This window comes from Oncorhynchus clarkii, chromosome 32 (assembly GCF_045791955.1).
Source record: "Oncorhynchus clarkii lewisi isolate Uvic-CL-2024 chromosome 32, UVic_Ocla_1.0, whole genome shotgun sequence".
NCBI lineage: Eukaryota > Metazoa > Chordata > Actinopteri > Salmoniformes > Salmonidae > Oncorhynchus > Oncorhynchus clarkii.
The window spans coordinates 35,403,905-35,417,308 of NC_092178.1; the positions used below are offsets into that span (position 1 = coordinate 35,403,905).

General features: G+C 44.2%; 1 protein-coding gene across 1 annotated transcript in view; it reads left to right on the forward strand.

Annotated features, from left to right (window-relative positions):
* The first annotated feature begins 228 nt into the window (after positions 1–228).
* Positions 229–13,404, forward strand: part of LOC139392456 (syndecan-2-A-like) — a 34,574-nt gene continuing 21,398 nt past the window's right edge. Inside the window, exon 1 of the mRNA XM_071140450.1 lies at positions 229–955. Within this exon, the coding sequence (XP_070996551.1) occupies positions 896–955 (60 nt within the window). The 5' untranslated portion in view covers positions 229–895. The remainder of the gene's footprint in view (positions 956–13,404) is intronic.

Sequence of the window (13,404 nt, forward strand, 5' to 3'; positions counted from 1 at the left end):
TCAAGCTGTCACAGTCATTTCAGTAAAGTAATACTTTGTTAAAGGGGAACGATAAGGCCTGACGACATGACTGCAGTGATTTAAAAAATGCAGATAATTATAACCCACAATTTAAGATGATACATTATATTATAGTTGACTAATGGTAACTGTACTTTTCTGGAACATGAATCAATATTTTATCATTATGTGAGCTATTAAGTGATATTCTAAGTGTATCATGTCCCCGTGTAGCTCAGTTGATAGAACTTGGTGCTTGCAATGCTACAGTTGTGGGTTCGATACCCATTTGGCACTTGGACTTAAAAGAATATGCGCTCACTACTGAAAGTCTCTCTGGATACACGCGCCTGCTAAATGACAGAAACGTCAATAAAGTACATCTAGATGCAAGCAATAGGACATTTCATTTGATGGCAGTGCGTTGTAGTGATATACAGATAGGCAATGCTCTTGGCTTGAACGATGCACCCATATGGTCGGAGTAACTGTCAATCATTGCACTATCTGTCCTTGTGTTTTCTTCCCGACTCTCTCTCTCTGCATACTGTTGACTTTCTGTGAAGTGTGAAATGGCCGAATCGTAGCGAGTTTAACGGAACTGTACTATAAGTGAACAGAAGTCCGGATTCAACTGTGAAACAACCAAGTCAAATGTCCTACGCAGCAATTTGACTCAAAATATATACATATATATTTTGGTAGGGAAAAAGTGCGTGGCGGAATAAGAAAACGCAACACGTATCCGGTGTTCCACTCTTAGAGTGAGAGAAACGCAAAGGACCGGAGCGAGGGTGCAAGGGGAGAGGGGGATAGTCGCAAACAGAAGAGGGAAGGGAGAGAAGGAAGACGATTTGGTATTTTGGCTGTATCTACACATTTCACTGAAGGAATAATGAGGAACATTTGGATAATTTTGACCCTCGGCATGACGGCCTTTCTCTCGGGGGAAAGGGTAAGTTTTTAAAAAAGTGAACCATATCGATTTGCTTGCGGGGTAACGTTAGAATGGGGGGGAAACAACGTTGAATCTGGGACCACTCACACTTGTATGTTATACCGTAACGCACTTGAAGCAATTGTGACTGTAGCCCATTGTTGTCCTGAATGTGACACATTGTAGCCGGTCATATTGCAATGCGAGTTTAATTCCGGACAGAGCTATTACTTGAACTGTAGTCAATGTTACATTTTTTTTTTGACCGGTCAAGTTTGTCTATGTTTCAACGTTCAGAGTTTGCTTTGAAGAGATACATTTTCTTTTCATTTTTTTTTTTACAATTTGTCTAGTTTAATTTCTGTATTTGAACATCTTCCCGAAACTATCATTTCTACGTACGTGGCAGGTTGCTGGTCAAAAATAGAGGAAACCTTTCTGGATGGAAATGACAATTTTATTTTATTTTTACAAATCACTGCTTATTATAAGCTAACGTTACCTGTTATCAGTTGGCCTTTGGAGTTCATAAAACCCAGCCTGGTTCCATTTACGAAGCTTTTTGTCGTTTAGATGTAATGGCCAATTCATAGGTTATTATTGTGAAATGCAAATAAACGCTATTGCTGCATGCAGCCTTTCCAAAAATCATTTTGGCTGCGTAAACGTGCCTAGCCTACTCAAACACTAAACCAGGAAAGTATAACCTAGTTATATACATCCTTATGCTACGTTATGTTCCGTTATGTGCCCAGCTCAGTTGACCGTTTTGGTGAGAGTGAGACACAACTCCAGGCAACCCAATAAGCTACTATAATGCTCACAAAGACTTCAGTGAGAGCTAAATAAGTTGTTTATGGCAGTGTAACAATAGGTTGTTTACCTAGTGTATTGCCCAAAAGGCTCAGACTTGTCTGTTCCCGTCTACACGGGCTCTATCCGTGTCTCATTGGACCATGGCTCCGGCGTGGGGCCAAAGCCAGGCCACTGGTACTTTTCAGCTGGCATTTAGATAACAGTAGCTAACTGTGAACTTTAACACCTCACACAAGACGTACTGTTTTGATGACGCCGATGCTGTTGATGCTGCTCTTCACTAGTCCTCAAAACACAATTTCCCTATTGCAACATAAGGGTGTTATACACTGTTATAAACTGGGGGGGTTCGAGCCCTGAATATTGATTGGCTTAAAGCCTTGGTACCACGGGTATGACAAAATATGTATTTTTACTCTTCTAATTACATTGGTAACCAGATTGCGATAGCAATAAGGCCCCTCAGGGGTTTGTGCTATATGACCAATATACCACGGCCAAGGGCTGTAATCCAGGCACTCAGCATTGCATCGTGCTCAAAACAGCCCTTAGACTTAGTATGTTGGCCTTGGACCACACCCCCTTGGGCCTTATTGCTTAAGTGTAACACTGGTGTTACAGTGGAAAGTCAGCATGAGAGCCAAACATATTAGAGACATGTATGGAATTTGTTTTATTATAGATATCCAAACTTACTATTATGTGATCATGCTGTTTCTATATCCTCATGTTTGGTAATATAATTGGGGCCCACTGATTATCCCACAAATTGTCTAGAATGCTGGAATGGACTTGGAAAAATATAATTGAGCATTTGTGTCTTCCATGTATTTGGTGCTATAACTGAACTCTCATTCAAAGTGTCCCACTGCTTTCTCTGTGGCTTTACAGGTCTTGTCACTTGGCTCCGTTCCTCTCGGAATGGTTGTCCAATTAGCTGTTTTAACAAGTCATTGTTTTGCATGAAGTCACCCCCAGAGGGCATGTTTTTAACAGATGAGCCTCAGATCCAGAAGCCCTTGTGTCTGCTTGACTCATAGGGTCTCCCTCCATTGGATACTATTGGAGAGAAAGTCAAAGCTCACAAAAACACAGAAGTGGCCATGTTACTTTGTATTTTTGTTGTTTTGAAGAACATAGTCATCAGGCAGTTGTGAAGAGAGCCCCTCAACCTGTCATTTTCTTTGACCCCTTGGTCCTTTGGGCTGTAGCCTACCAAGGTCTGATCCATGGCTTTGTGGGCATGGCAACGACACACATACATTGCAACAGCACCATGTATGTTTGACTATCATAAACCCCCTCCTTCTCTCTCCCCCTATCAATCTATCGCTTCTCTCTATCTGTGTGTACCCTGCAGCAGTGAGAGGCGTATATCCGCCTCAATGAAACTCGACCCGTGACATTGATTCTCAATGTTGGCACCCCTGTTGACATGGCAATCAAGTGGTTTGGCTGATAACCACCAGGCAAATCTATGTGTTAATTATAAGGTTGACGTTTATTGTCATGAATCTTGCCCTGGAGGAAGAACTGAGCGAATTCCGCTAGATGTGCCAGCTGCAAAGTCAAAATTGGCTCTATTGTTTAAATTCCTGTGGGGAAATTAGCTTGTTGGTCTTAATTCAAGGTTAGGCATCAGGGTTAGCAGTGTGGTTAAGGTTAGGGTTATGTTTAAAAACAGATTTTATGACTTTGTGACTGTGCCAGCTACTCTACAGAGCTGCCTACAGGGCAAGATTCATAACAAAAAATGCCAACCTGCAGTTAATTACCACACTCCTTCAAGCACAGTTATTACTGTACCCTTCAGATAAGACATTTCAGCTGGGGTCTTCGTCCCAAATTGTCTATTTACATTAACATTTTTGTCCTTTAGCAGATGCTCTTATCCAGAGCAACTTACAGTAATGAGTGCATACATTTTCATATTGGTCCCACACGGGAATTGAACACACAACCCTGGCGTTGCAAGTGCCATGCTCTACCAACTGAGCAACATGGGACTAAATGGCAACCTATTCCGTGTATAGTGCACTACTTTCGACCAGAGCTCCATGGGCCCTCATCAAAAGTAGTGCACTACGTATAGGGAATAGTGTGTCAATTTGGACAGAACCGTAGTCGAAGGTGATTTATAATGCCCGCTGGGATTTTTTTTCTCCCAGTTTTCATTTCCTGTAACCCGGATGCGAAGAAGGTTGGGCCCTAGCTATGTTTTGGGTTCCCGCTAGTTGCCAGATGTGGGAGCATGTCAATTTTTGTCAGGTATTGGTGGGAAGCGTGGGTGCTCACCTCCTTTCAAATTGATGATTTATGTGAGGGTAGCACTGTCTCAGTGTCTGATGCAGGACCTCAAAAGAATAACTCAAAAAATGGAATTGGCCAATGAATCTCGGGACATTCAAGGAAAATAAGTGGGAAAAACACAAACATTCCATTCCACTTTTGAGGTTATCTAGACACTTTGTATATAACAAAATATGTGATTGTTTACAAACTGTATATCATAAGGATTTACACATCTATAAGCACACCATAAATGCATGCTTACTTACATTACGTTGCAATAATGCTATGTAGCAATAAAGCAATGTTTATGATGTGTTTATAGATGTGCATGGTATGCTTTATGATCCCGTGCCCTTAAATAACACTGGAACGTAAAACAACGAGGTCAGGGGAGATGTATCCATGGGTAGAACTACACAGCACCTAATTTGTTCTGTGTTCACTGATTTGAAGTAATGTTGTGCCCGAGTAGCACAGGTTGCTAGCTGACCGCTGGATCACCCCACACTCCTGCCAAGCTCCACACCTGAGGCTGTCTTTGGCTTCTGTATTAAAGAAGACAATAGCAACATCAATACACAAACTGCGTTCACTAGCAGGCCCAGAACCACCGATGCCAAGCCTTTTCCCATTTCCTATTCCTCTAGATACGGTATACAATTTTCAACCAACTTTATTGATATACCTGTAGATTCTTGCAACTTCTCTGAATGTTCTGACCTGAATAGCTGTACACCCCAACTCTGCGCAGTTTTAGAACCCGACTCGCAGTCTCTTTTAAAGTGACTATAAGAGGGCTTTATCCCATCCTCCTTTTGTAAAAAAAAAAAAAAAAGTGCATCATCTATCATTTAAGAAATATTGAACAAACAAGAATGAACAGTAAACATGTCGCCCCCCACAAATGATGCAGCGCCCCCGTTGGGCCAATCAGTGTAATTTTGTAAATGCCAGATCTCTATGGCAAGACTCATCATTCACCCAAGTTTTGTCAAAATCAGGCCAGCGGTGTCTGTGATATCGCGTGGGTTAGCTCGACTCCTATCCCTGAGCATGTGAGCCAAATGTCATCACTCGGAGTCGAAAATATACATTTTGTCCCGTTATAGCGCCAGTTATAGTGTTTACAACTGTGTTGTTACAATATGAATATCATTGACTGATTTATGTGCCAGACCAACACCACGTGAATGTTTATTGGTCAATAGTGGCCCTGTGGTTTTAGGTACTAGTTGGAAAAATATTGCATCGAGAGACCTTTTGTCTATGATGCCACACTTCAAGTTTCGTGCAGATCGGTCATTCGTTGCCAGAAGAGTAGCGTTTTAAAAGTTTAGCCCAAAATTCTAAATGGCGGAAAATCCATCATGGCTGACCTTATGGGTCCCCGAGACATTTGTTCCTTGTAAGGAGAGGGACCTATGTACCTAATTTCATGATTTTAGGTCAAACGGGGTGAGGGGTGTTACCCTTCAAAGTTAGCATTTTCAATCTCCCTATCTGCCAAGCGTTATGCAATCTCTAATGGACTCTGCAGGCCCGGGCTCCTTGGGCCTCTGAAGGAAAGCATCTGTCCCCATGCGCTCTTCTTTTGTCATCAGCCACGCACGCAGCCCTGCTTTGTCGACCCCACCCCCAAGGCTAAGACGCTGTTTGTCATTACCGCTGCGTCTTAAGTTACCCTGAGAACAGTTGCATTATTATTCCATATTGAGACAGCTGAAAAGAATGTTGTTGTTTTTTAAGACGGGAGATGCAGCACCAACGCTCTGCTTTGCTGACACTCAAGAAGGGAGTGTTTGTGTACGCTTCGCGGACATCTGCAGGACGTGTGTGCGTTTGTTTGAAAGGAACAGCTTTCCCCCCCCCCACCCTCTCTTCTCTTGACTTTTTGGAAGGGATTTTTCATGAGGCTGAGGTTGTGTGTGTGTGTGTGTATTTGTTTGTCTTTATTAAAGACAAAGTCCAGCCTTCTAGGCTTGGGGAAACACATTAGGGAGAGGCAGCACACATGGTTTAACTTTGGCCCCTGCCACCGTGCATGTGTAGACAGTAAGGAGCCACAATTTGACAAACTAGTGACTCCCCACCTTTCTTAACGTGGATGTCAAGTTTTTGTTGAAAACAGCAACTGTTTATAAAGCAGCCCATCTCTCTCTCTCTCTCTCTCTCTCTCTCTCTCTCTCTCTCTCTCTCTCCCCTTAATTAGCTTAGCAAATGAAAAGTTCCTTCAGAGGATTGTGGTGGAGGTTCTGTGGTTGTGACGAAGAAAAGGAAAGCAGGGAAAAGACCCTGTGTTTAACCTGTCTGCTTCCTTCCTGTACTACCATGCCTGCAGCCTGGTTACACTTTAAATGAAGAGGAGAGTGTGAATTTGGTCTCCCTTTTGGCGAAGGGGGCTCCTTCTGTCTGGTGCTTTACTGCTAGGAATGCTTGAGGATGTCTGACTTGGGGGTGGGGGGGGGGGGGGGCAGACCTATGTGCCGGAGCAGGATGGCGCTGGATTAGGCTAGTTAGGACAGTAATGAGAGTTAAGTGTTTGGCCTGAGCACATGATCCCACATCTGCCTAACACTATCCCCAGTAAGTCTCAGTTGCCAAGAGAAATACCCATTGTATTGGGTCAAAAAAGCCATTTCTGCTTTGAATCATTCCAATGAAATGACAAATGAATGATCCAAAAATTCAATTGCATGCTCTTATCTCCCGTTGATATTTGGAACGCAATTTGGACTTATTGTCATGCAACGCATTCGATCGTTGTTTTGAGTGAGGTCAGATGAAACCTCAAAATTGTATGTGATTGTCACGTGTGTGCTCCCTCTCTGGCCTCTTGGTCACCAGGCTGCTCGTTATGGCGCACACCTGTCACCATCGTTACACGCATCTGCACACAATGACACTCACCTGGACTCCATCACCTCCTTGATTACCTGCCCTTTATATGTCACTCCCTTTTGTTTCTTCCCCAGTCGTCATTGTTCCTGTTCCTGGGTCATGTCTGTCCGTTGTTTGTGTTACGTGTTGGTTTCATTTATTTATTAAAACACTCACTCCCTGAACTTGCTTCCCGACTCTCGGCGTACATCGTTACAGAATGACGACTCAATAAAGGGAAGCATCAGGAAGTGTTTTTTTTGTGTTGGAGGTGATGTCGGGTCCAGGTGTTGGAGCCGGAGCTACCTGGGAGGTCTCAGCCGGTTTGTCGGATTCCCATGCCTCAGCTGGCTCGATAGGCTCCCATGCCTCAGCTGGCTCGATAGGCTCCCATGCCTCAGCTGGCTCGATAGGCTCCCATGCCTCAGCTGGCTCGATAGGCTCCCATACCTCAGCTGGCTCGATAGGCTCCCATGCCTCAGCTGGCTCGATAGGCTCCCATGCCTCAGCTGGGTGAACTGGTTCCCGTGCCTCGACCGAGGCAACCCGGGAGGTTTCAGCCGGCTCATCAGGCTCTCACGCCTCAGCCGGTATGTCAGGTTTCTGCGCCTCAGCGGAGGCGACCAGTTCTCTCCAGATTCCCAGGTCCTGTAGCTGGAGCCGAACGCGCCGGGGACGGGGTACTGTCAAGTGTGCTCTCTCCGGAGCTCTACGTCACCATGCTCCCGCGCCTCAGCTGGATCGACAGGTTCCCGCGCCTCAGCAGAGGTGACCAGTCCGCTCCTGATCCAAAGGATCGTCATCTTGGTCGGCGTCCTGCGGATGGAGAAACCTTAGGTTTCTTCCCCAGTCGTCATTGTTTCTGTTCCCGGGTCATGTTTGTGCTTTGTTTGTGTTACATGTTGGTTTCATTTATTTATTAAAACACTCACTCCCTGAACATGCTTCACCATCACTCTCAGCGTACGTCGTTAGAGTGACGGTGTACACATCGTATTTTATGTGGCACGGAGTTACTCTCATGTCACTTCATTAAAAACAGAAACTTTGACCGACACTCTCCATCTCCTTGCTCGGATTTGGGCACACGACCGCCACACTAAGTTACAGAAATCTTATTGGCGCAGAGTTTCATAGTTTGTGGTCAAGGTTGTTGTGTATATCTGCTGCCTGTGAAACCTCTCCTTCTCCCTATTGGCTCTGTTCTCCTGTATAGACAAGGATCCGAGTGGGAATGTGCTTCATCTGTGGGGTGTTATCTGCAAATGGGGGATATATGAAGAAGTCGTGACTTCAATTGAATTTTTCCATCCCGCTCCCAAGAATGCGCTGGAAAACATCTTGCCACATTTCCCACGTCTGTTCTCACTCATATTTCCGAGCATGTTTTATCGGTTATAAAAAAGCACCTAATTGATATCTGTACTGTGCTCCGCCAAGCAGAAAAATGCACTTTAATATCTGGTGTTTCCATTATAAACCCTGACTTGATTCAGTGCAACACTGTAATTTCATGTTGTTTTCATGAGAAATCCCACAGATTCCAGAGGGTTTTGAGGCACTTCCGTAAAGATTCGTTTAGAGGCTTTCGAAATAGCACCTCTCATCCAAATGCTGAGGTCATGTGTAAACGTTTCTACTCATTGGCATTGAATTTAATGGAGCAGTCATGAATATTCAGCAAAGAGTTGTGGTTGTCATAGGAACAGTTTGAGAAAAACAGGAAGTACTTTAGTTCTCTGTCTAGGTACACCGTACCGTAGGGAAATGTTTTTCAAATAATAATTGCCCTCCAAGGCACAGCTATGTTTTACTCTCTCTCTCTCCGGAAAAATGCGTCAATTCAGATTTGGTTCAGTTGTACAAAGACATTTTAAACCTTTTTGTGTTTTGTAAAATAGTTACATTCTATTATCCTCAATCTTAGGCGTTTTTAGAAGCAAGTATACAGCTTCCTGCATCTCCTGTCATGACTGAAAGGCCCTTTTCAGATGTGCTTTAGTTTGATTCTCCAGGCCAGTGGTGGCAGACACACTGTCCAAATAGTCCAGTAGATAAACTGGAAAATTGTTCACGCTGGTATAGAAGCATGAAAAATGGTACACTTGTATAATTTATAGAGCTGAACAAAACCTGATATGGTGCCATCTCTGACTCAGGTGTCCAGCCATGTCCAGTGTCCCGAAACGCTCCCGTTACCGAGAGAGAGAACGAGGGCACTTTTATTAAACGGGGGGAGGAGCCGTTAAAGAACCGTGTGAGATGGAATCCATTTTGATTTTAAATGCAAATGTCACTGACACGCTAATTTCCTCACTCTCCTTTTGAAACGACGGCAAAGTCTTAATGGGTGGAACATTTCAAGGAAAGCCTCCAAAACAAACAAGACTTTTGTGGATGGCGTTCCACAAATTCTGGCCCCCAGTGACCTCATTGAAAATCCACTTTCCCAATCTGTCACCTTTGATAGTGTGTATATCATATCTCCGTTTTCTCCCATCCCTGATTTCGGAGAGACTGGGCCAAAGCTAATTTATTTTTTAATCTTGGCATTGTCATGCTATGCTTAAGCCGGTTAGCCCGGAGGCGTGAGGCTTGATGACTTTGATGACAATCATTTGTTTAATCAAGTGATTCATTGGCTGGCTGGAATGATGGCCGACTTCCCTGACTCCAGACCCAGGATATCCTCTAGAGAAAATAGAGCCTCGTGGCTGTCTCCCAGAATGCATCCAACACCAAGGCTTAGTAAAATTCCAGACAATGACCTACCCTACCAGCCAGTGCCCGGGCCTGGACATTACGTACAGATTTACAGTCTTCCGAACCTCCTCGGAATGTTCTGGAGTTCATGGCATCTTTTGAAGCGGTCTGTTACCCTTTTGTCTTTTTGTGTGGCTTCCCATCACTATGTGTGAGTTATTGACCACATAAGGCATCTTGACAGGGTTTGTTGGGGTCTAGGCTGCAAATACTTTAAAGACATCTGTACTTGTGTGGGGTATAGTAGCATCTCCCCTTTAGTGTGGTGTGTACCACCACAATCTCTGCTCTCCAGCTTTTCAGCGCTCTACATATCTTCTGTTCCTGCTTAGAGGACCAGCATTTCAAAGTTGTTCCACATACCAGCTACCAAGACCCATTCAAAGGCTCTAATGTTGTGTTTGAACTTTCTGGTAACCAATGAATACAGGCGCTCGGTGTGTCTCTGGGACCAATCGGAATGCTTCTTCTACCGTATCCTCAGCACCTTCTGCCTGTCCATATGGAGGCAGTAAGACAGAGGGTGGAGCACGGGGTGACCTTGTGTTGTTTCAGGAACTCAGGGAAAGCGAGACGGCGGACTTCCGAACCGCACATTCCTCAGGAATTACAGCAGAGGGATGTAATTGGGCTGCGTAGCGAGAGTGAGGTTTGGCAGATACATTAAAGCTGTTTTTAGCCGCACAGTCTTGTCAGTGATGACTATCAGTGGTTCCCGACGGAGGACAAAACGGTCCTTTTTGGAAGTTCTGGCTGTGTGTGCGTGCGTGCGTGGGTATGTCTCTTGTCTCAAAAGTGTGTTTTATGTCTTGATAAAGTGGGCTTCTCCAAGGGGCCCTGACGGGGGAAAATGCTCTTTCTGCCACATAATCATTAAAGATTGAGAACGAAGCCAAGCCGTGGTTACTCGCACAGGACCTATTTCTGTAGCCACAAACTCAATTATTTACACAGAATGGAATATGAATGAGACCTTTTGCCTCATCTTTCTCAAACATGAGCTCAGGGCTAAAGCGCTGCTTTGAACAGTCACATAAAAGCGCTATAGAATCCAAGCCAACCTGCTTTTTTGTAAAAGCCCTGATATTTATAGTCCGAGGGTAGCTTATGGCCTTTGTCATTTGATAATAAACTGAGACCGGAAAAGGCTGGTCTATTGCGGCTGCTTTACAAAAGTTGTCTACATAATGTGTCGATGATATTGTCCAGAGCCTTGTGAGTCGTTTACCCCTTGCTTTGTGAACTAACTGCGGCTACATTGTTTTCCAGTTGACTCCCAGCAGCTGGGTTGCACATGTAAAACACGGGGAGGAAATGATTTCCCTTTTGTTGTGGAGCAGTTTGTTTCAACAAATGTGGAGACCGAATCGGATGGAGCTGTAGTGCTCTGTCAAGCGTTACACACACATTCAAATGGCTTCCTCTCTGTGGAGTGGTGTTTGATCTCTTCCTGTGAATCGCTCCCTGAACGCTGGCTATAGCAGCTAATCTTCAGCATGTGCCACTATACCCCGGGTGACTTCCTAAACTGATAATCCACCCAGTAATTGTGTAACTGTGTGAAAGGGTAGTAGGTGTGTCCCCAGCACCGCAGAGTTACCAAAACATATTTAAAGCTGTTGCATTAGAGAGCAGCTTTGTTCTACGAGCATCTGGCCGTCGGAGGTTTAGGTCAATGTTTTAATGTCTCTATGATGCACTGTTGAGTAGTCTGACTGTGCAAACCCATAAGGCCACTATCCCAGCTCCCAGGGCCTTGCTGGGATCATGCCTCATTAATCGGCTATTACATTAATATTGGCTTCCCACTCTTCATAAGTTGCCGCTTGACTTGAGCATGCCTTTAAGGTTGTTATTGTTTCCCATCTTACCTCATAGTGCGGTCAACATTTGTAGCTTGCGGTGAGATCTGGTGCCTCAGTGTGAAACTTTAGACCTGTCTCTGGATCAGTGTTTGAACGTAGCGACAGGGCATGGCTACCCCGACCAGGTAATTACTAACCCCCCTGGTCCTGGATCACTGTTCTTGCAGGTTGTGCTGAGACCGGGTCGATGCTACAGTTATTTTTTTGTGCCAGCGCCAGTTTGTGTCCTCTGCTGGTATTAGCCCTGTATACTGTGATCAGAGATCACCACCTGACGCCCTCGCTCTGAGTCATCCGTCCCTCCCGTAACACCATTAGTGTTTCCTCCTGCTTCTTGCCTCCTCCCTCTGCCGGTACTGACTGTGTGTCCTCGCTCCCTTCATCAACCTCTCGCCATTTATTTTCCCCTTCCTCCTCATAGTCAGCATCATAGTCAGCATCATAGTCAGCATCATAGCTAACATCATAGTCAACATCATAGTCAACACAGCATCATAGTCAACATAATAGTCAGCATCATATTCAACATCATATGCAACATCATAGTCAGCATCATAGTCAACACAGCATCATAGTCAGCGTCATCGTCAACATCATAGTCAGCATCATATTCAACATCACAGTCAGCATCATATTCAACATCACAGTCAGCATCATATTCAACATCATAGTCAACATCATAGTCAGCATCATAGTCAGCATCATTTTCAACATCATAGTCAGCATCATAGTCAACATCATAGTCAGCATCATAGTCAACATCATAGTCAGCATCATAGTCAACATCATAGGCAGCATCATAGTCAGCATCATAGTCAACATCATAGTCAACATCATAGTCAGCATCATAGTCAACACAGCATCATAGTTAACATCATAGTCAACATCATAGTCTGCATCATAGTCAGCATCATAGTCAGCATCATAGTCAACATCATTGTCAACATCATAGTCAGCATCATAGTCAACATCATAGTCAGCATCATAGTCAGCATCATAGTCAACATCATAGTCAGCTATCATAGTCAACCTCATAGTCAGCATCATTTTCAACATCATAGTCAGCATCATAGTCAACATCATAGTCAGCATCATAGTTAACATCATAGTCAGCATCATAGTCAACACAGCATCATAGTCAACATCATAGTCAGCATCATTGTCAACATCATAGTCAGCATCATAGTCAACATCATAGTCAACATCATAGTCAGCATCATAGTCAACATCATAGTCAACATCATAGTCAACATCATTGTCAACATCATAGTCAGCATCATAGTCAACATCATAGTCAGCATCATAGTCAACATCATAGTCAACATCATTGTCAACATCATAGTCAGTATCATAGTCAACATCATAGTCAGCATCATAGTCAAAATCATAGTAAGCCTCATAGTCAGCATCATAGTCAACATCATAGTCAACGTCATAGTCAGCATCATAGTCAACATCCTTGTCAACATCATAGTCACCATCATAGTCAACATCATAGTAGACGTCATAGTCAACATCATAGTCAACATCATAGTGAGCATCATAGTCAACATCATAGTCAGCCTCATAGTCAACACAGCATCATAGTCAACATCATGCTCTCAGAGGAACTTGCGTCATCACCCCTATGGCAACTCTATCTCCACCTCCTTTTTCCCCCTCCCTATTTCTTGCAGCCCACCCTCTTCGTACTGTCCCCCCCCCTGAACTCAAATCCTCTTAAGGGAAGGGCTGGATGGGAATTTAATTGCTGTGCTGTGAGGGTTGAAGTAGATCAGCCACTGAAGCAGTGAAATCGCCCCTCCCACCCGTCCACCCTCCCTCCTACATATGGCTTTTATTTCTCCAGATAAA